Genomic DNA, 21,079 nt, shown 5'->3' with positions numbered 1-21,079 from the left:
GGACAATTCCAGGACCAGAACTGGGTATCCCTGAAAGTAGTTGGAAAGGGAAGAAACAAACTGATTTTGGAAACAAAACTACTCACTACAAATGTTTCTGATTTGATAACTTTCAACTTGAAAATAATTTTAATATGCATCTGTAAGATTTTGCTCCAGCTCTCTTTATCTGGATGTGTCCTCATCTGAACTGAATCAAAAATCATCATTTAAGAAGGGGCAGCTCAGAGTCCTGGACTCCTACCTGGAGCTGGAGGTTGTAGGTTTGAGTCCCAGCAGTGAGGTTGGCTCTTGTAGCAGTGAGCAAGGAGTATTGTTGCTCTGATGGCTCCAGTGTCCCCAGCCGTGTCTCATCCAGAAGCCTGCCCTGTCCTCCCATTCGTATCAGCACCACAGATGTTGGGTTGACCTGCTGTCTGTGAGCCACATGGCAAGAGTGTGCACTGGGTGTGATGATGGATAGAATGTATTTTATAGGTAATATGTGGTTTAGTCAAGGCCATGTGCCAGAGACATTTTAACTGCAGTAGAGGCTACAGTGTTTAGATGTACAGTAATGAAAATTTATAGAGCTGAAAGGTTACCCATTGATCTGGAAGAACTGACAAATGAGAAACACAGTCCTCAGCGACCAGGCAGGGTGCAATGCATCCCATCTTTCTGGTTTCTATAGGCCTACATTTTATTTTAGCACATATTTAAACAAGATGCCACAGTGAGGACACCCACTGGTGGGTTAGGTTTTGGAACACTTCTGGAGTTAACAAATAGGTTTCCATAGATGGAAGAAGAAACACTCTTCAGTCAGTGAAGAGTTGTGGGACCTTTATGGCCTGCATGTGCCGTTGCAAAGAGTCTACCAGCATCTGGAATTCTGCAGGAGGGATGTTGGACCATTCTTCCATGAGAAAGTCATGCAGCTCATGCCTGGTTGATGAAGGAGGAAAATACTGTCTCCAATAAATGCTCTGCTACGTTCAGATCTAGGGAGTGAGAAGGCCCTATGACTTATGAATAACATCAGCATCAGACTCACCAAACCCCTGGGTGACCACGTGTGGATGAGGGTACTGTCATCCTGGAAGACATCCCTCCAGGCAGGGGAGAAATGCTGCAACAATTGCAACAATGGTGCCCATGCACTCATCCTTTTGTCAAAAACATGCTCACTGCTCAACAGTCTGCTGCCTGAGCTCTTTGCATCACACGAATAGCAAATACGCATAGTATGTGTGATGAGCGGCTCGATCACTGCAAGCTTACCCCTTACTGGTAACTGCTCATGTCCCAGGTTCACATTTACAGATTGACATTGACTTCCAATTGATCTACAGTCACTCGCCTGTATTGCCTTGCACTTCCAATGAATGCAGGGATGTCACGAGGCTGGAGTATGTGCGCCCTCCCATTGTTGCTGCTCTTGGCTGATGAGAGAAACTTCAGCAAATTCAACTGTCTTGGTCACTGAAGCTCCTGCTCCTGCACTCTACCAATCAGCCCTCTTTCAAAGTCACTGAGGTTTCCTCTTACAGCCACGGAAGAGGCTTGTCTAGTATTTTCTATGTGACCTAAGCATGCTGAGATATTATTTGTTTAATTAATGCATGCGTCCCAGCTCTGCAGAAGAACTTGTTTTCAATATACAGCCCCTCGTGTAGCCAGGAGTTTCTTTTTTTCTGTCCACTACTTCTGAGAATTTCCATTTCTGCAATATGCAAATGCCTCTTTTCTCAACAATATTTTAGTTCACGAATAAAGTTGTTTCCTTCAATAGCACAGTGCCCCTGATATCACAGTGGTCGGGATTTCTGATCTAGAAAGTGCCTCACACTAATCCAACAACACTATTTACCAAAGCAACCTGACTCCTGTCTCCCATCCAACTGCCAGCTTCTCTCCGTCTTGTTAAGCTTCTGACAATGTGACAAAATCTGGTGTCAGGTTGGTGTTCCTGCCGCAACACCTTCAAAATCCTTGAAACTTCACTGCTACAATGTCCTGATACTCGTAGACCAGCCGCTGCATTTCTGAACACAAGCAGTACCCACAAATCCCTTGATTTAAAGAAGTATAAAGTACACCACGAATGAACAGATGGGTGAAATTTACATTTGGATTCAAGCACTTAATCTTTCTGTTAATTCAATATCAGAGTACACACAGCAGCAGAGGTAAAACTGTAATCACTGTTGGTCATTCTGAACACTGGCATATTTATTTGGAAGAAGAATTTTTGCTGATTAATACATAAGCATCTACAAAACATCGGTATAATGAATAATAAATCATACCTCAGACCTACAGTCCCCACAATATCACCTTAAAAAACCTAAGAGCCAAGGTTTCATAAAAACTAGGCCTTTTAGCATATTAGGAAACTAAAAACTCCCCTCCCCTTGCCCATATAACTCTGTCTGAAGACTGACGAAAGCTTTTTTTAGTCTGCTACAATCCAAATGGCGTACAGAAATCTTTGTTTTTAATTCAAGCGGTAAATGGATTTGCACATAACCATTTGCGCTGCCTGCTTTTTTTTTTGCAGTACCTTTGTCAGAGACGGACGAAGCGCTCAGGGAAGCCTGCCACATGAACTGGTCATGTTAAATGTCATCACAGAGTGTGTGAGAGAAATGGGCCAAACAGGCATTTTGACTTTTTTCATCCTGGGTGCAGCAGCCCATGAGATCTAAGATAAAAGAACTCAAACTTCCAAGCACATTTGGCACTGGGCTGCTGTTGGCATAACATCAGTCAAGAGTATACCAGCTTGCTTCTTTCTGCAGTGCGATGGGCAGAGCTGGGGCTCAGAGGTAGGGGCTTAATAAACGTGCATCAAGCTGTTTGGAATCTATATATAATGCAGATTGTTTCCGCTAATCAAGAACACCGCATATTCCAACTGCTGGGAGCTATGCATCTAATTTATTATCAAGGCGGTGCTACTTTAAAAATATGGACAAAAAAAAGAACACATTCGTTTGGAAAAGATGAATAATTCAACCAAACTTTTTTAACAAGAACAGCTGATCAAGACTGGTTTTTAACAGGTTACGTTGAGGATTATTTATAACATTTTGATAGTAACAGTGTGAATTATGATTAAAAAAGGGAACTGAGTATGGGATTGACTGAGAGCTTTAGAAAAATATCAGTAGAGAAGTAAAGAAAAACTGTGGGCCTGCAGCAGTGTGGAATATTGGTTAGATCTCTGGACACATAACTGCATGTTAATGAGCTTAATTCTCAGGTGAGGCACTGCTGTTGTACCTACAGTATAAGCAAGGTTAGTTCACTCAGATTCCTGCAGTTAAATCCTCAGCTATGTAAATGGATACTAAAAAAAAGTCTTGGATATACAGTAAGCAGCAGCCACATGCATCAATAATGAAAGAGAAGAGAGGGGTGTGGTAGCACTGGGAGTCTGGAATGGCAGTTGTGAAGTTTGCCACTCCTTGTGGCTGACATGCCCTGGTGTAAGAAGTGACTGCTGCACCACTCAGAGCAGCCGAAGATTAAACACAACTGTGTGGCTGGTTCCCCCTTCAGTCAACAGCGGTGCGGGATTTCTGGACCATATAACGTACTGAACATTGAGCAAACCTGAAGACTGCACACATGATTCAGAGGCCAGGGAGACATCAGGACACATCACACATTTCTGGATGCTAGCTGTATGATTCATTTTTCCTAAAATAGAGCTCTCACCCCCAGGAGAGTCTTTTCAAAAATATTAATGCTACCAGGCCTGACTTGAACTCCTCGTTTGAGAGCTCTAACTAAAGGGCCACATCTCTTCTCTCAGAGGCCTGCTGCAGTGTCTTGCCTTCTAATTCTGGGGGATTTTTGAGCCCACACCGGGGGGTGTGCAAACCCCCCCCCACCTCCCCACCACTCTCTCTTTGTGTACGTGTGTGTGTGTGTCTTTTTGTTTCCGAAAGCTTGCAGAGCAGCAAGAGCAGGAAAGCTGCCGCAGAGAGACGAACCCGGAGGAGCAAGTGCGAGGCAGGGCGCCGCGCATCCCACAATGCACCGCGGGCAGGGGGACTCCGAGCTGGAATGTTGTTGCTGTCATTGGGAGCTTCAGCACAGAAACTTTTGCAGACAAAACATGGCTACAGGGCGGCGTTAATTGCGCTTACAAGAACCGGTACGTGACATTTAAACACGCATTACTCGCCGGGCTGCGGGGAGCCGGTCGTGGCGTGGTGCGGGTCCAGCTCAAAAATGGCACTTTTTTTTTTTTGCGATTTAGCTCTCTCCCTGTTCCTTTTTTTTCCTCTCTCTCTCTCTGTGTGTGTGTGGGTCTCTGTGACTGATCTCAGGCAATCAGGCCTCCGCTCGGTTCGCAGGTTTAATTGCGAAGCGACACTGGGGAATTTGCATCGTTCTTGACGCTGAATGGCAGCGGGCACGTCCGTGCGGCGGCAGGGCTCGTAAGGCTGGAGGGTTTTCGGAAATAGCCAGCGAGAGCCAGCCGCAGACTCGCCACCTACCTGTCTTTGTGAGTGCGATTCAGTTGTTTGTCGCTGGTGTTTTAAGGGAAAGAAGAGAAGCCAGCAGGCCTTCAAAACTAGGTGCAGAGGCGCTCGATTTGCTCTTGGGTTTTGTTTTTGCTTGGGTTTTTTTTTTGTGTGTCTTTTAAAACGATTGCGTGCTTCGTCTGTGTAGTTTCCGACATAAGGCGGGTGTGACGTGAATTCGTCTCGGAAGGCAACACTTTTGCGTCGCTTTTGCACCGCGGGCTCCTGGTCCAAGTCCTGTGAACTGAGCTGGGCTGCGGGTGGTCTTGGTCTCGGCTGCAACTTCGGCAGCCTCAGGTAGCCGAGCCGGGGGCGCCCAGGCAGGATCGCCGAGACCATCGGACACCTTGAAAACCCTACACAAATTCACTTAATTTGCAGCCGAGGCGATAGGAAAATATGACGTGAAAGCAATCCTCAAAGATTACCGTTTAACCCGTTCATTTCCGCGTTGTGACGTCTGTTCTATTTTTTTAATTTTTGTTCGGTGCTGTGGCGTGAAGGCGTTATTTTTTTTTTTTTGGTATCTTTATTTGCCTCCGTGCGTCGTCTTAAACGCCTCTGTGGTGAACCGGGCGCTTTTTTTGGTTACCGATTTACCGTGCTGCAAAACGTCCCGACTTGCTGGGTAGCAATGTCTGCACGCACAAGAAACACCACAGAAGCCGTTGGCAAGCGAGTGCGGACCTTTGCCCACCGAAATGCATGTTATAGAAAGGAAGGGACGAATCCTGCTTGGACCTTGCAGGAACCAATTCAAGAAAATCAAATGCTGAAATGCACAAATAAAAATAAACGTATAAGGTGTGATGCAAGGAAAATTGGTGTTCTTTTCGCAAATACCGAAGTTTCAGGTACAGTGCTTGAATCAGTATTTTCTGCAGATGTTTCAGAATGAGAATCTCCCCCCTTTGAATAGCTGTTCGGTCCATTTCAAATGTTAAAAGTTGAAAGAAACCCATCATACAGTATTTGTTTCAATGACGGGGGAGGGCAGTGCACTTACCTTTTAGATGTGTGTTTAAGCAAATTGAAAGTCTTAAAAGTGTTGCTTACCTGGATTTGGCTGTGTTAAAATCCTGTGGGTGAGGTCTGCGTGCATCCAACCCCTTTGACCTGAAAATTGACACGCTTAAAATGCAAGTAAAAATGAGTGGATCTCCGAGATATGGGCCGGCTCTTTGTGTCTTCCGATAATGCTTTTATAATATAATAATATGCTTTTATGGATCCTGGAAAAACTGGAGAGTTCTGTTGTTTTTCATAGCACATATGTACTGATGTGTACGAATTTGGTTGAATGCTGTTTTTTTAAAGTTGCTTGGGTCAACATTTTAGCTTTCAAAGTAAAAGGTTAAATTTTTGAGTATACACGGAAAAACAAAAAGAGCATAGCTACCTGGTTCCTCTCGGGTTGAGACATCTGCACACCCGTAAGATGTAAGGTTAGATGAAACGTAGCCCGATGTCGTCATTGAATTTATTCTTAATTACAATTGCCCTTGGGGAATTAATATGCCTTGATGTCAATAAAATGCCATTTTTGGCAAATAAAGCCTCTTCCTGATTGTTTAAAAAGACGACATCGCTTGTAAGTTCCTCTGTGATGAGCCGATGAGCTAGAAAAAATATCTGAAATATATCATGTACATTACGTATAGTGGAAATAACATAATGGAGCTAAATGGTAGTCTAGACACTAAGTTACAAAATGTCAAAGGAGTTGCAGTTACTACTGTAGCTATCAGTGACCTATAGGCTAACCTTTTTGAGGGTATGTTGTGTTACAGCTTCACTACGTCGGGAAAATAGTAGTTTAAATAAGCAGTTCGGACATTTTTCCGCTTTTGAAACGGCGTTTCTACTTAATATCACGTTCTCTCGCTTTTAACCGCGACAAAATTAACCAGAAAAATGTGTGTATACTGACATTGTATTCGATGGATTACTGATGTTTCACCGTTGAACATGTACCTGGAAAAGAAGACCAAAATACCTCACAATCATTCGAGCGTAAGACCTGACACCTACAGTATATCCTGGTTGACCCCGCAGTATAATTTACACGGTCTCCTGTGCTAATATTTCAGTAACCGGTTTTGGTCACGTTCAGAGGATTGTCTGAACAGCGATTCATACTGGAAGCCATGCTGCAGGAGACAGGGTGGTATACTGTACATTCCCTAGAGTCACACAAGCAAGCGAGAGCCTGCTTTCTGGAAGATAGCCGATGTTAAAACTACATCGAAACTACTTTTCATACATATCAGAATTAAACAGCACCAGCGTCCTATCTGAAGCGGTTGTTTCGTACTATTCTTTATAATCCTTGGGTATGCTGTGCAAAATGTGGGAGTACCAGCCCTCCAAGCGTCTAAATTTTACTGGCTCTTGTTCATGTACATATATTAACGATGAATTACAGTCGTCAAATAAGACTCATATTATCGTCTAGAAGCAAACATGGAAAAAAAAAGTGATATACAAATGCAAATCCAGTTAGAATTAATTTACTGTCCTCTTACAGGTGTATTTTACAGTATGTTCTGTATGTAATGAAGTTATTGCCTACCTAGAGTATATAAAGTAAAATATTATTTGTGTTATAAGTGTAATACGATACATATATCGTCTGGTGTTTCATAGACTCATAAAGAAGTGATATCTATGCCAAAAATATTATGGATATGAAAAAAAGTCAGTTTGCAAAAAGGCCACAGCCATTAAAAATGGAGAAATTATGAAGATGTGCCAATTTGCAAGAAACAATTGGGATAATGTTGGCTCACTTCACTTTTTCGATTGTGCCAAGCTGCTTGGTGAGCTAAGTTTAACCCAATTGTTTCATGGAACTTTTGGCACCTATTTCTGAGAGCTCTGCTGTTCAAGGCTGGGTCGTTTGGAAGTTCAGGTTCTATTTACAATACAGAATGATAAGATTGCTGCCTGTGTGCAGGAACACAATTCATTTTGAGCTGTTGTACGCTAGTGTAATTTACTTTAACATAAAGACTTAACTCCCAAAACATTTGCTCACCCGAAATTGGGGGGGTTGAACCCCCAAAAATGCCATTGTTCTAACATGGCTAAACATGCACACAAAATAAAACCCAGAAACAAAAGCTGACATTCACCTCATATTAATCTTTTTATCTGAAATACGAATTTCACTATGCACACGGCAGAAATAACTAATTTCACTTCACTGTCCCAATACTTAAGCTTTTCAACCTGTTTCACTTTTAAGGTTTAAACAAAAGATTAGAATAAAGCGATCAGAATCAGTGGGTCTCTTTTTATAGTAACAAGGGATGTGAGAGACGTCGTCACCATATCACTTTCAATAACCACTTATCCAGTCCAGGGTCACAGTGGCCTGGAGTCTATCTCGGGAAGCGCTGGGTGCAAGGTGATCTTATACACCCTGCAGATGTGCAGTAAATGCATCGCCAGTGCCAGTCCATCGCAGGGCACACACTCACACCACGCCCACTATCGCAGAAGCCAGTCCACCTACCAGTATGTCTTCGGACTGCGGGGGGAAACCGGAGCACCCAGAGGAGACCCACGAAAACACGGGGTGAACACGCTGACTTCCACCCAGATCGCACCCCAGGAACTGAGCCCAAATGCTAACCACCGTACTACTGTGCCACCTGTAGTAGTAGAGGAGTTTATTGCCCTATTCACATGTACATTGCAATTCTTATTCGCACTGATCTCTTGGGACATACACAGCACAACAGACACCCCTAGATGGAATTGCATTATGGTCCGTGCTTGTTTAGCCATTACATGGGAGCTGTCCTTTCCGAGATGTGGAAATTAAGCGAGCCCGTTTTCCCTGGTCTCTCGCGTGCACAGGTCCTGAACGGCAGCGTCCCGTCAGCTCAGAATGAACATCGACGACAAGCTGGAGGGTATCCTGCTGAAATGCAGCAGCGCGGTGGACATGGCGCCGCCCCGGGGCCTGGTGGCGCAGGAGCAGGTCGCGGCGGCGCGGGCGGGCAGCAGGGGCATGCCGCACGACGACATCCTGGCGGACGAGGGCGAGGGCCTGCCGGACAGCCGGCTCCCGCCGCACGACCTGATCCCCCACGACGAGCTCATGGTCCACGAGGAGACGGTGAAGAACGACGAGGAGGACCAGGAGATGCATGACCGGCTCTCCCAAGAGCTGCACTACGCCATGCACCTGCCAGTAGGTCCCCTCCCTGCTGCCGCACTGCCGCTGCACTGTGGGATACTGCATCTTCGTGCACAGTCAGGGATCATCTGACCAGCCCCGGGAAGAATAAGCACAAACAGAATCCCTAGGGTTGATCCAGAAAACACTGGACCGTAGATCGCATCCTCTTTCTCACTGCCTCACCCAATTTTGGAGCCTAACCTGTCAAACAGTGGGCACATGGCAGGATACATCCTGGGTGGGACGCCAGTCCATCACAGGGCAGACAGACACAGACACGCACGCACTCACACCAGGGCCAGTTTTCCCAGGAGCCAGCTAACCTACCAGTGTGTGTTTGGACTGTGGGAGGCTACCAGAGCACTCAGAGGAAACCCACAGGAACATGTCGAGAACATACAACCTCCGTACAGATAGCACCTCAGGCATTGAAGCCAAAGCGCTGTAAGGCAGCAGTGCAAACCACTGTGTCACTGTGCCGCTCAAAATAGGACTGTTGTTTCACAAAACAGCATCTTGTTTTTGAGCCCTACTTTTAATATACCTCTGGGCTTTGGCTGCTTCTGGAGGTTTATGATGTAGTCGAATATCATGGCATCAGCTTCTGCAAGCTGTGTTATTTTTATATACGTGTACATGACTTAAGGTCTGATGTCTTTCTGTATTTTTCTCTGCAATACAACAAGGGACGCATAAGGTTCACTGATCCACACTAAATACGACGGCATCAGATTAACCTGCTGATGAGTGTCGTGTGACGTCTGTCACTCAAATTCATTAAGTCACCAAGGTGGAAAGAGCTCACTCCGACCTCACTGCACATCTGCATGCAGTAATTTTCTCTTACCGTTTTAACTCGCTAATCCCAAAACTGATTTTTGTTCTGAGGATGGGAATCTCGGCCACATTTGCCTTTTCACTCCTGCTCAGAGTCAGACCTGTGACTTGCTGGACCGTTGGTTAACAAGGATGTGCCAGAGTGGAGAGATGGACAAGTGGAAATCTTTCAGACGCTCTTTATGTCTTCTAAATATTATTTTGAAATTGCAACTTTTTTTAATATAATTTTTTAAATAGAAAAAAAAAATACTGGAAATAGGGAATTTACAATTCCACATAAATTATAAGGGCAAGTTATAACAGAACTTTTCTTTATTATGCTGATAATTTGCAAATGACGTGGACTCAGAAAACTAGACAGTCATTCAGCTGTATTAGCCTTACTGATTATACCAGTCACAGCCCTGCCACAAGTCCTCTTATGAACTGGCTTAGATTGTTAATCTTAGAAATGATAGAGCCTCTGTGTATCTCCATTTAGTAGCCTTGTGGTGTTTTGTAGGTAGATGTCAAACAGGAAATGAAGTTGTCTGAGGAAGCAGCGCAGCTGAAAAAGGAGAAGAAGCAGTCTAGAGAAATTGCTGAGTGTCAGAAAAAGAAGAAAAGAAAGCAGCACTCTCCTGCAAAGGTATTCTCACTCGATATCTCCCAGCCTTCCAGGCACGAGTGTGTTCGACTTCATCTCCTTCTGATGCACAAAAGAGGAACAGAAAGTTGGACTTTCATTACAGAAAGCCCTTAGGCTTAATTTCCTGGTACATACAGTGCCAGTGGATTTAAGACAGGGTTTCACACCATAGCCAGTATATTTTTGTAATCTGTGGTATGTTCTTTGTCGGGGCATCTTCATGTTATCGTAGGGATTGGTACATAAAGGGAATGGCTTTCAGTGGCTTTGACTGTAATTGTAGGGTTAAATGATAACCTGAAAAGTATGCCCATCCTAAATTACAGCAGAGAACAGTGCCCTCCTGCCATTGTCTCTGTATCATAAGCTAGAAGACCTGTATTAAAAAGAGGCAAAGCTATATAACACGGTTTATTTATGCTAATGTTAATTTATTCTAATTGATCAAAATCAGTATAATTTTCATATAATTATCTTGAACTTTAAAGATCATGTGAGTTTTAACTATAATTGTTACTATGTACTGGCAAGAAAAGACATCAATTGCCATTTAAGGCGTCTTTTTATGAAATCTTTTTTCATTTTTTGCAGCATGTTAAATGCCAAAAAGTATTACAGTGCTTAGCATCAAAAATCAAATGACCTTCCGTCCTTTTTTGGGGAAAGAATGTTTTGAATTTGAATGTGATAAAAGTGGACCAGTTTTATATGTTCGTAAATCTACTGGTTTATTTTATTTCACCACTGTGATTTTTAGTTAAATCATTATAAGAATCAGAACATGATCGATATGACATTAGTGACTATACAGTATAAAATAACAAATATAAAATTAATCTATTTATTATTTTCCAATGTGTAGGGCTAATTGTTTATTTTTACAACTTCAGAACTAAATTTATCAAATTATTATACTTTAACAAAATAAATTTAAAGAAGTAATAGTGGAAAATACATTGTAGTTCTCTTTATTTTCAATGTTAATTTCTTGCCACTCTACTTAATTATAGAGTTGTGATCACCCATATTTGAGCTGTTTTTATTTCCTGTCTAACGCAGTGAAGTCTATTAATATCAAAAAGAGTATTTTCTGACACAGCTTAAGCTCTTTGCCCTAATGTGCTCCTTTGTTAAAAATTGAGAAATAAAGCAGTAATTCCTTAATGTTAAACTCCTGAACTATACAGGTTGTACAGATTTTTACTGACTTTGTCGAATGTCTTTTTTCTTGGTATCGTCATCATTTTAATTCAATCAAAATTGAACGGGATTAACAGATTTCACCTACTTTTTTAAGTTTTACAAACCACATCATCTCAGATATATTAGAGGGTAATGATGCAACATAATTTTAACTACAGGAGGAATGTAGACTTTGAATGAATTGTAATTCTTTTGTACTTTGTTTTAAAACCTGGTCTTAAGACACAAAACACAGTAAATTACTTCTTCTGTTCGTATCAGATTCTTACCTTTAATGAAGATGGATCACTGGGACTTAAGAGTCCAAAGTCTCATGTCTGTGAGCATTGCACCGCTGCCTTCCGAACCAACTACCATTTACAAAGACATGTCTACATCCATACAGGTACGGACGGGGCTGAGCTATTGCCCCTTGCTGCTTTAGTTCATTCACCACCTCAGCAAAATTCATTTCCACTGTCTTTTTTCACCATATTACAGAACTAGGCAGTGTTTGAGCTCCTGGCAGTCTGTCATCCTGGGCTTCTCCTCTGCTTTGAAAACGCACTAATTATCCATCACTGTGGTTACCTGGCAGGGATGTTTTTTTTAAAATGCATCACTGTGCAATTAAGATAAACCTGAGAAATTCTATAGTATTTTTGTTGTATGAATGAATCTATGGAATTTGTAGATTTTGCACACGTATCTGTATTTTTACATTTTAAGTTCATTGTACCCTTCCTTGGTGACTAGTATTTTAATATATTTCCAATGAAAAAAGAGAATGCAATGTAATGCACACAAAGTATGTCTTCTCTTTGGTTGTTTCAGGTGAGAAGCCATTTCAGTGCAGCCAGTGTGATATGCGTTTCATCCAGAAGTACCTGCTACAAAGACATGAAAAGATTCACACTGGTAGGATGAGAATTTCTAATGACGCGATACAGATTATAATGTCGGCAGTGGAAACATTTTTTGCCCTTAAGCCCATTTTCAATGTCCCAATTTACACATTCGGGCATTGAGTTTCCTTAAGAAATCTGATTTGAGAGCAGGAAAAGCTGGTCGGACTCGGAACGTTGCATGCGCCGTACATTGTATTTTTAAAGCCCATGTGGGGATGATGTGACATGGGGCAGCTTTGTTGCCATGGTTTCCATAGGCTAAAGAATTTTATAGCTGGGACTGAAAGTGGATTCTCTCAGCTCTGTAAATGCGGTGGCTGGAAATGCACTTTTGCTTTTGTGCCCCCCCTGCTGTTCAGTCAGTGCATTACACTGAAGCTGTCTCGTTATGATGCCAAGTGTTTGCATCATTCCAGTGAAGTTCAGGCCTTGTACTTGTCACATTCGTCTCCCACTTTGCACCTAGGTGCTTTGCTTCCTGAATTTTATATCTCTGCCTGCAGTATTGCTTCTGTCTTTTCCCGAATGTAAAGGTTTTGCAGTAAAAGCTGATTTCTAATTTGGCCCTACCATTTCTCACTTCTGTGGTGGTATGATAGTACTGTATGGGTGAGGCTCTTCGTTCCTCTCGAGCTGTAAATATCATTCCTTCACCTGTTTTACAAACAAGATAAATTGGACATGCAGCTCGTATTGATAGAACACTGCAAGGCTTATCTTCTGTCTGCAGGGAAATCACGTTATGGAAAGGGGTTAGATCATAGTTTTGCATTATTCAAAGAGTAAGATGTTTCTCCATCCTCTGATGTGCCAAGGCGGTAATGAAGCGAGATGCGGTCTGTTTGCATGTTGACAGGTGAGAAACCCTTTCGCTGTGATGAGTGTGGTATGAGATTCATACAGAAATACCACATGGAAAGGCACAAGAGAACCCACAGCGGAGAAAAGCCCTACCAGTGCGAATACTGCAATCAAGTAAGAACGTGCCTTTCTTTACAAAAAGGAATCTACGATGGATCTGTAAAATGGGGCTTTACTGAAAGCCGCTTCCTCTGCTTTTAATTTAGTAGAACCTTTAGTATGGAAATTAAGTATAAACTCATTTACACGCACCTGTGTTCCTAACTGACTTAACTGCTAGCAGCTGCTTCAGTACGTCTGTCGTATGTACTGTACGCAGGCCTTAATTCCCTCTCCTTCTGTCGTAGTACTTCTCCAGGACTGATCGCGTGCTGAAACACAAGCGCATGTGCCATGAGAACAGGGACAGGAAGGCGAACAAAGCCGTCGCAAAGGCTGGGCTGCTGGGGAGCGAGGAGGACTTGGGCTTCTCCTCGCCTCCGAAGGAGAGCCCGCTGCCAAAGAAGAAGCGACAGAAGAGCAGTGACAAGTCCAGGACGTTAGCGGCTCTCCCGGAGAAGGCCAGCAGCGAGGAGAAGCTGGAGCCCAAGACTGGCAAGAACGATTACCTGCCGCTGTTCGCGGTCGCCTCCAAAGTGAAAGACGAGTACATGGTGGCCGAATACTCCGTCGAGCTGCCCCACTCGTCCCTCGGGGGCAGGCAGCTGGGCGAGTCGGCCGCCGAAGAGATCCACCCTCCCAAACTGGTCCTTAAAAAGGTCAGCAACAAGAGGAGCCAGAAGCCGCCCCTGGAGCAGAACCAGAACATGTCTCCCTTGTCTTCTTTTGAAGATGGCAAGGTCACCAAATACACATTTGACCTTGTTGACAAGCAAGGCCTTCTAGAGGTAGAGAGCAACGCAGATATGGACCAGGTAGACAACCTTCAGGAAGGCCCAAGTAAACCAGTTGCAAACAGTACCAATTATGATGATGCCATGCAGTTCTTAAAAAAGAAAAGGTACCTGCAGGCAGCTACCAACAACAGTAGGGATTATGCCCTTAACGTGGGAACAATTGCTTCTCAGCCCTCTGTCACCCAGGCGGCTGTGGCCAGTGTCATTGATGAGAGTACCACAGCCTCTATTTTAGACACGCAGACCTTAAACGTTGAAATTAAGTCTAACCACGACAAGAATGTTATTCCTGACGAAGTGCTTCAAACTCTCCTGGACCACTATTCCAACAAGGCAAATGGACAGCCTGAAATATCTTTCAGTGTGGCCGACACAGAGGTGACCTCGAGCATATCCATTAACTCCTCTGATGTCTCTGAGGTTAATCAGGCTGAGGCTATTGGGACAAGTTCCCAGGCACCCTCCACAGAAAAAGCCAGCATGCTCCAGGAATACTCCAAGTTTCTTCAGCAAGCCTTGGAAAGAACTAGCCAGAACGATGCCTATTTAAATAACCAGAGCCTTACATTTGTGACTGAGAGTCAGAGTCTTTCAAGCCAGCCTTTGTTTTCCACCATCGACAAACAGTACACTTTGACAAGCCGGTTTCGGTCAGGGATGAACTCTCCTTTGAGGTCCTCCTCAGAGAAGTCTCATTTTGGGCTAATAGTTGGAGACTCTCAACACTCTTTCTCATTTTCAGGGGACGAACCCAATCATTCTTCTGTCTCCCCTGCAGAAGACTTTCTTGAGCAGGTGACTTCCTCGAAAAAAAATGAGCCGCAGACAATCCACCAAGCCTTTCAGATAGCTGCCTTTGAGCAGAACTTCCGATCTCAGTTCCAGAGCGCCAGATCTGGAATCTCTTCCCAGTTCAGCACTGCCAACGGACAAGTGAATCTGCGGGAACATGGATCAGGCACAGACTTCCCAGAATTCCCCTTGGTTAATGTGACTGAGAACAGAACACAAATGACTTCTTCACCAGATGCCACAACCAGCCAGACGTTTGGCTGAAAAAAAAACATGTAATTTTTCAAAGGCACTTTATATCCATGTTTTTTTTTATTTCTTGCCAAACTGGACTGCACTGTAAAAGGTAAAGTTCACAGTAATTTGAATACATGGTCATTTAAAAAAAAAACAATGAAATTCATAATGCTTTTTTCCCTTCAATGTTTCATCTCTTAATTCTCTAATTTCTTAGAGAGAGAACTGTATTAGTTCTGTTTTAGACATGAGATATGTTAAACTTTTTTTTTTCATTGCTTTCTTAAGTACTTTTATTATTAAGGTTAATTTAAGTGATGAATGTAATAACCCATATTTAAATAATGTGTGTCTAGCACAGCTTTACAGTCTTTAATCATGCAGTGTAGAACAAATAGTGACTATAAGAACAAGCCTTTTCCTGAACTAAATTAAAATTCTGTGATGTTTGTCAATTTTTAGGACCATTTTTGGTTGCATCTGTATTTTGAGCTTCTAAAGTGCTTCAAAATACTTGCTTATGATTGAATTTATTTAACACAAAGGTTCAGAGTTAAATGGCAAACTAGAGTAGTTCACCACTTCTGCCTGGAAAATTGGTCATTTATTCACATTGCTAAATGAAGACAAGTTTTTTTATGCTTAATAATTAAACATTAACTACAGCGTGAAAAGGTGCAGTGCACTCCAGACTTTTGAATTAGAAGTAATTTCAGTGTATTAAAAATCTTAGGACAAACTGCTCCCAATAAGTGTATGCCTTTTCATTACCCGTGAGAGTTTCTACATAGTTTCTCAGTGCTCCAGGGAGTCAATCAAATATGATAGCAGGTGACAGAAATACTTAGTCATTTACTTCACTTTCATTTCAGAGTGATAGTAAAGTATCAGAATTTGTACTATTTTAAAAAACAAAACCATGCCAGCACCTGCAAATTGCAATAGATTAATTTTTAACCTTTTGCATCCTTACTTTTTCAAATTCTTAAAAAAAACAAAACAGGATGCAGTAATATGGAGAAGGCAAAAATATTATTTTATATTTTGGGGGCTTCTTTTGAAATGCAAAAAAATAACCTTTATTATTCTTGTACGTTCATAGTATATATTTGTATGAATAATTGTGTGGAACAGTCACCAGTAGCCTCTGATTACTGTAAACTGTACTGTCACAGAGCTCTGTTTGAAGCATCCAATTACTGCTGCTACCTCTCTAACTGACAAAGAAAAGAGGAATAATTCTCCCAGCTGTACAGCACAGGAATTAAAATTTGATTGAAAAAAATGCTTCTTCTGCATTTATGAAAGTCTTCAAAATTTCCTGTTTCCTGAGTAGCCAAGCTTTCAAAGGATGCGAAGGGCTAAATACGGTATATGTTAGTGTTGCTTTAAAACAGAGGATTGCACATGTTGGTGTAGAACTTAATAAAATAAATGACATATTAATCAGACCATAGATCTGTAAATATCATCATTCCTTTCCTTTAAAATATCTTTTGCTAACTTGATTTGCACACTTTTGTCCCTTAAAAATGGCAATCAACCTTACACTTACATGCAATGATCATGGTTGTGTAGAAGTCTGCTATTAAATCTCTTAAGAAATTATTTTACTGTGCTGTCTTGAAAATTGCATATGCAAATTCTGACAAACAAATTGCTTGTTGTCCTGATATTAAAATATTGCTCAAATCAGTGGAAGGAATTTGAGAATCCTGACCTGCAAAATAGCAAATCGCAAGACTCATTGACAGAGTCACATGTTGGGGTGTTCAGAAAACACTCCATAGCCTGCTAGTGTGACTGTCCCTGTGATGCATACCACAATCTAAAGTTAAAGTATTACAAGTTTTCCCTTTATATTTCTTTAGTAACTACAAGCAGCTTGAAGACCTGTATTGTACTGATAAAAAGTATTCCTATCAAATAACACATTGTTGTTAAGGAATTGTATAATTACCAAGTGTAATTCACACTTTAATTGCAGTAATGACAGCATTTTGTTTCAAATCTTAGTAGTTTTCAGTATTTAAATTTGAAATAGAATATATTGTACATTATTGCTTTTTGTTTTAAAGAAATATATAAATGTCTTTTACATTTGCTTTTAACATTTCATTTGCTTATAACATTTTTCCCCATTGGTGCCTTTGCATGTATCTGCCATCTTCCTAATGTTTTGTTCACATAAAAATATATATGTATTTCTGTTAAAGCTGTACAGTAGAAGCACTTTTCCTGATTACCAAGCTTACAGCAGCATAAAAAGGAGTGACTTGTTACCTTTCTTGTATTGGAGTCACGTCAGTGTGTTAGCATTCACAATGCGAAGTACGTTTTTGGGAACATTTTGAATCACTAATAGGCGACTTAACATTGTAAAGCACTTTTTTCAAAATTAATATTTTTTACTGATTGTATGTTAGTCATCCAACTAAACTAAAAAACTGAGCTCATTTTAATCTCTAAGGTGAACCGGTGAGCAGCAATACTTTTCTAAAGAGTGTATTGTGGTGTTGACAACATAGAAACACTGATATTTGAAAACAGGTTGTCCCCTGCAGGATAAATAATTGTTTCACTCCTTGATGTAACAAATGTAACATAAAATTATGGCCTTAAATCCAGCTCTTCATTGGCTATTTTTATCTGCTTAGTATGGAAGTACTTGTTTGTACTTTTACAAAATAATGTGAGTTTGAAAGGATTGTCTGGGTAAGTTACTAAATCGTACCTTAAGTGAAAGGCTTTGCTTTTGCTTTGCTTGTTCTGATTTTGTTATTAAATGGAAAACATATACTGTACAATGTTTCACTCGTAACTAGACAGCTACAATAACTCAGGTTTCCATCTTTCCACGTTCTTTTTCTTCGGTACAAAAGGTGATTGTGCTGTGGAAACTGGTACAGTTATGCTTTTTATTTTTGTTTGTGGCATTTAAGGTATGATTTAACATATATGATTCTAGACCTTTTAATATTGTGACATCTGCATTGTAGATTAAAAAAAGAGTATAGATATACTGAAGTTTTTAACCTGAATTTCAGCAACATTAAAACGGACTGTAAGATAATCGTATCCTTATTAAATTGCCCTTGTTGTTTAAAAGCACAGTCATGCCCAATAGATTATGAAATGTTTCTATTTGTATGAAAGTCTTCCCGGTTTTTAAGGCTCGTACAGTATGCAGGTGTACTGTGATTTTATTTTTAATTATTTCTTATACCAAGTGTCGTTTATACAAGTACAAGAGAGTCATTCATTCAGATATTTTGAGTTTAGTAATCTGTTCTGACAATCAAGGACAAATAATTTCCTCTTCCTTTTTTCTAGTTATGCATTCCATTGTTTAAGAATATTACAGTAGAAAGTTTATGTTGGCTGTAAATATGTAATGTATCTTGAACTGTACACTCAACTTTTTGTTGCCTGTAAATACGATCATTTTAAACCAGTACAATTTAATTCTGGTACCTATAATGTGTTGTTTATCGGTTAAGCAATAATGTCTAAAATGATTAACTGGATTCAAGCAGGGGAATGGTTTACAATCAGATTTAAAGTCTATTTTAATAACTACACAAATAATAAAATGTGAATCGATTCTTAAAATTTGACAGTTTCTTTCCCCAGTTTTAATTAAAGTATTGCAATATTTTGGAAACTTTTGGCGATATAAAGGTTTCCAAAGTATCTAATACCAATGAAGTACATTATTGCAGTTCTGTGTTAATATTTTTCATTATTTAATGTCTTATATTTTTGCCAATTTCAATAAGCTTCGATACAGTTTGAATGAGGAACCCACCCTTGCTCATCTACCTGTGCTGAGGTAGCCCACGAATTCTCACATCTATGCATCAGTCTGATTCCAAAATCATTCTGTCAAACAGTTAATTTCTGGTTTCTGAAATTGTTTAACTTTAAAAATGTACATAGGCCCTGAAGACTAAAGCCAATACTTGTCTGCAGTCAGTGCTTCACCATTATGATCAGGTGAAGTGCTAATCTAACACACACCTCTTGTGTACATTAGCCATATTTCAAAGTATTTTTTTACAGGAACATTTGCACAATAATTTCTGAACTATTCAGAGCAATGGCAAAATGAACTGATAATAAGGAATTTTTAACACTGTTAACTTTCACATCTAACAAATAGACTTAAGCGGAATACATTTCTTATTTTGTATAATTGGGATCAAGTTCACTGTTTTAAACACACGAGTTCCAAGGTTTTCGAGATATCTGTTACTAATATGTTGAAAATTACCCAGCTTATTCCCAGCGCGAGGGCAAGAAATGATTTCAGTCATTTCCCATCTGTAGTGCAGTTCTCTTTGAGTCTTCACATTGGGAAAACAAATTAAAACATCGCTCTAAAAGAGGTTGGTTTTTACAATGAAATTGATGTGAAATGGCATTTTAAATCCTTAGCAGCTACCTTTTAAAGGTTTGTGTTAACAATCCAAAATGTTACATTTCACAGGAAAATATTTTTTTAAAAGCTTGCTGTTTATATTCTCACTCGCTCCTGGAGGGTTCGCCCGTCCTCTTTTGGTCACTTTTAGTACACTGGTTATCTTTTTGTATGTGTTGTAAGCTTTTTATCGTAGCAGATGCGGTTCAAGTAGGAAGAAATGACTTTGCAATATTATGTATAAGTTTTGTTTTGTCAAAATCTAATTATACTGGATATTGTTGGTTTTTGATTGTGTCTTACATTTTTGCTATTGTGGGTTCATTTGTCATTCAAATATATATGATTTACAGTATGTGAACTGTGTCTGTATAATTTGTTGATTTGCATGAATCTCTGCTTTGGCCCAGATCAGATGAAAGCTTAAGCTTTTCTTATAGTCACAAATTACAAATCCAGTTCCCAATAGAGGGTTTTCAAGCACTATGACTGCTGTTCCTGTGAGTTACCTTAAATAGTTAATAGTTCTACCTAGAGGAGGCCAGCTGGCCCGTTACATACTGTACTTCTCCAAACCTTTAATCTGAAGATCATCCCCAAGGCAGACATAACATCGTACCGTAGAAGGAGTTCCAAGAAGAGCAACAAAAATATTCCTGTTTTTGGGGATTTTATAGGGACAGGTTAAAGGAGACAAGTTTCTTCAGTCTAGAGCAATGGTGATTGACAGGAGATCTAATCAAAGTATGTTAGATGGCATACCCAGGCAGGGTCACAACTGGAAACTAAAAGTTCATTTTTAACTTGAAGAGCAGGATATGGTTCTTTACACAAATAGGTAACCTACCTTCCCAACTAGGTAGAGAGGGCAATATTCTGGGCTCACTAGAAAAATAGTTGGATAACATTTTTTTTACTAAAGATGAACTTAGTTTTAAAAAAAACTGCCAAATGAGCATGTAGGGTAAAATTGGCTCTTGTCTGCAAATTTTCTTCTCTAAAATGCAGTTCGTGCACCACACTATTATAGGTAACATTTCTGCTGCTTGAAGCAACCATATAATGATATCATAGTGAACTCCTTAGCATGCAAAACAAGAAGTAGCTTATGGAGTTTCACAGGCTTTAACCATTAAATCCAGCCACACAAAACTTTGTGCTGTTGTTACAACAGTCTTCTCAGAAACATGCATGTATACTCTTACGTAAAGTGGCAAAAAGGCTATCGTTAAATATTTACACGTAATTAAACCAATCTTCCCTCCAGCTTCTTTACAAGCAATTTATAAAAGTTAAATAATAAAACTCTCACTTCACTGTTAGGGAATACGAGAGCATCCACATGACTTCTTTAACATTTCATGAATAATTTATTGTTGAAGAAACGGCCACTAGTTTACAAGACAAATATTTTTTAGACTAGCAAGATCTAGACTCCCTAGATCCGGTCCTCTACCACTAGAGCTCTAACCTTTATGACTATCTTAACACACCCCAAAATGCTTGGATATCTTTATATTTTCTCTATTAACAGGACTGCTTTCACAATGGAATCTTCCGCAGGCAAGCCTGTCCTCTCAACTCATATTAAAAAGGAAACACATGG

General features: G+C 40.6%; 1 protein-coding gene across 3 annotated transcripts; it reads left to right on the top strand.

Moving 5' to 3' along the window:
• Nucleotides 1–3,920: 3,920 nt before the first annotated feature.
• znf148 (zinc finger protein 148) lies at nt 3,921–19,828 on the top strand. 3 transcript variants are annotated; one of them, XM_006636350.3, is made up of 7 exons: nt 3,921–4,147; nt 8,385–8,721; nt 10,052–10,177; nt 11,642–11,765; nt 12,194–12,277; nt 13,124–13,242; nt 13,476–19,828. In XM_006636350.3, exons 2-7 carry the CDS (start codon nt 8,416–8,418, stop codon nt 15,078–15,080), a joined length of 2,364 nt encoding a protein of 787 aa, XP_006636413.1. In that variant the 5' UTR covers nt 3,921–4,147; nt 8,385–8,415; the 3' UTR covers nt 15,081–19,828. The 3 variants fall into 3 exon arrangements, with proteins under 3 accessions (XP_006636413.1, XP_069052509.1, XP_069052510.1); XM_069196408.1 differs by having other exon boundaries at nt 3,923–4,147; nt 8,385–8,725; nt 10,056–10,177; XM_069196409.1 differs by lacking the exon at nt 3,921–4,147 and adding an exon at nt 4,292–4,501 and having other exon boundaries at nt 8,385–8,725; nt 10,056–10,177.
• Nucleotides 19,829–21,079: the final 1,251 nt, after the last annotated feature.

The sequence above is a fragment of the Lepisosteus oculatus genome, chromosome 12 (genome assembly GCF_040954835.1).
Source record: "Lepisosteus oculatus isolate fLepOcu1 chromosome 12, fLepOcu1.hap2, whole genome shotgun sequence".
Lineage (NCBI taxonomy): Eukaryota > Metazoa > Chordata > Actinopteri > Semionotiformes > Lepisosteidae > Lepisosteus > Lepisosteus oculatus.
This window is presented reverse-complemented; position numbering and strand designations above follow the sequence as displayed.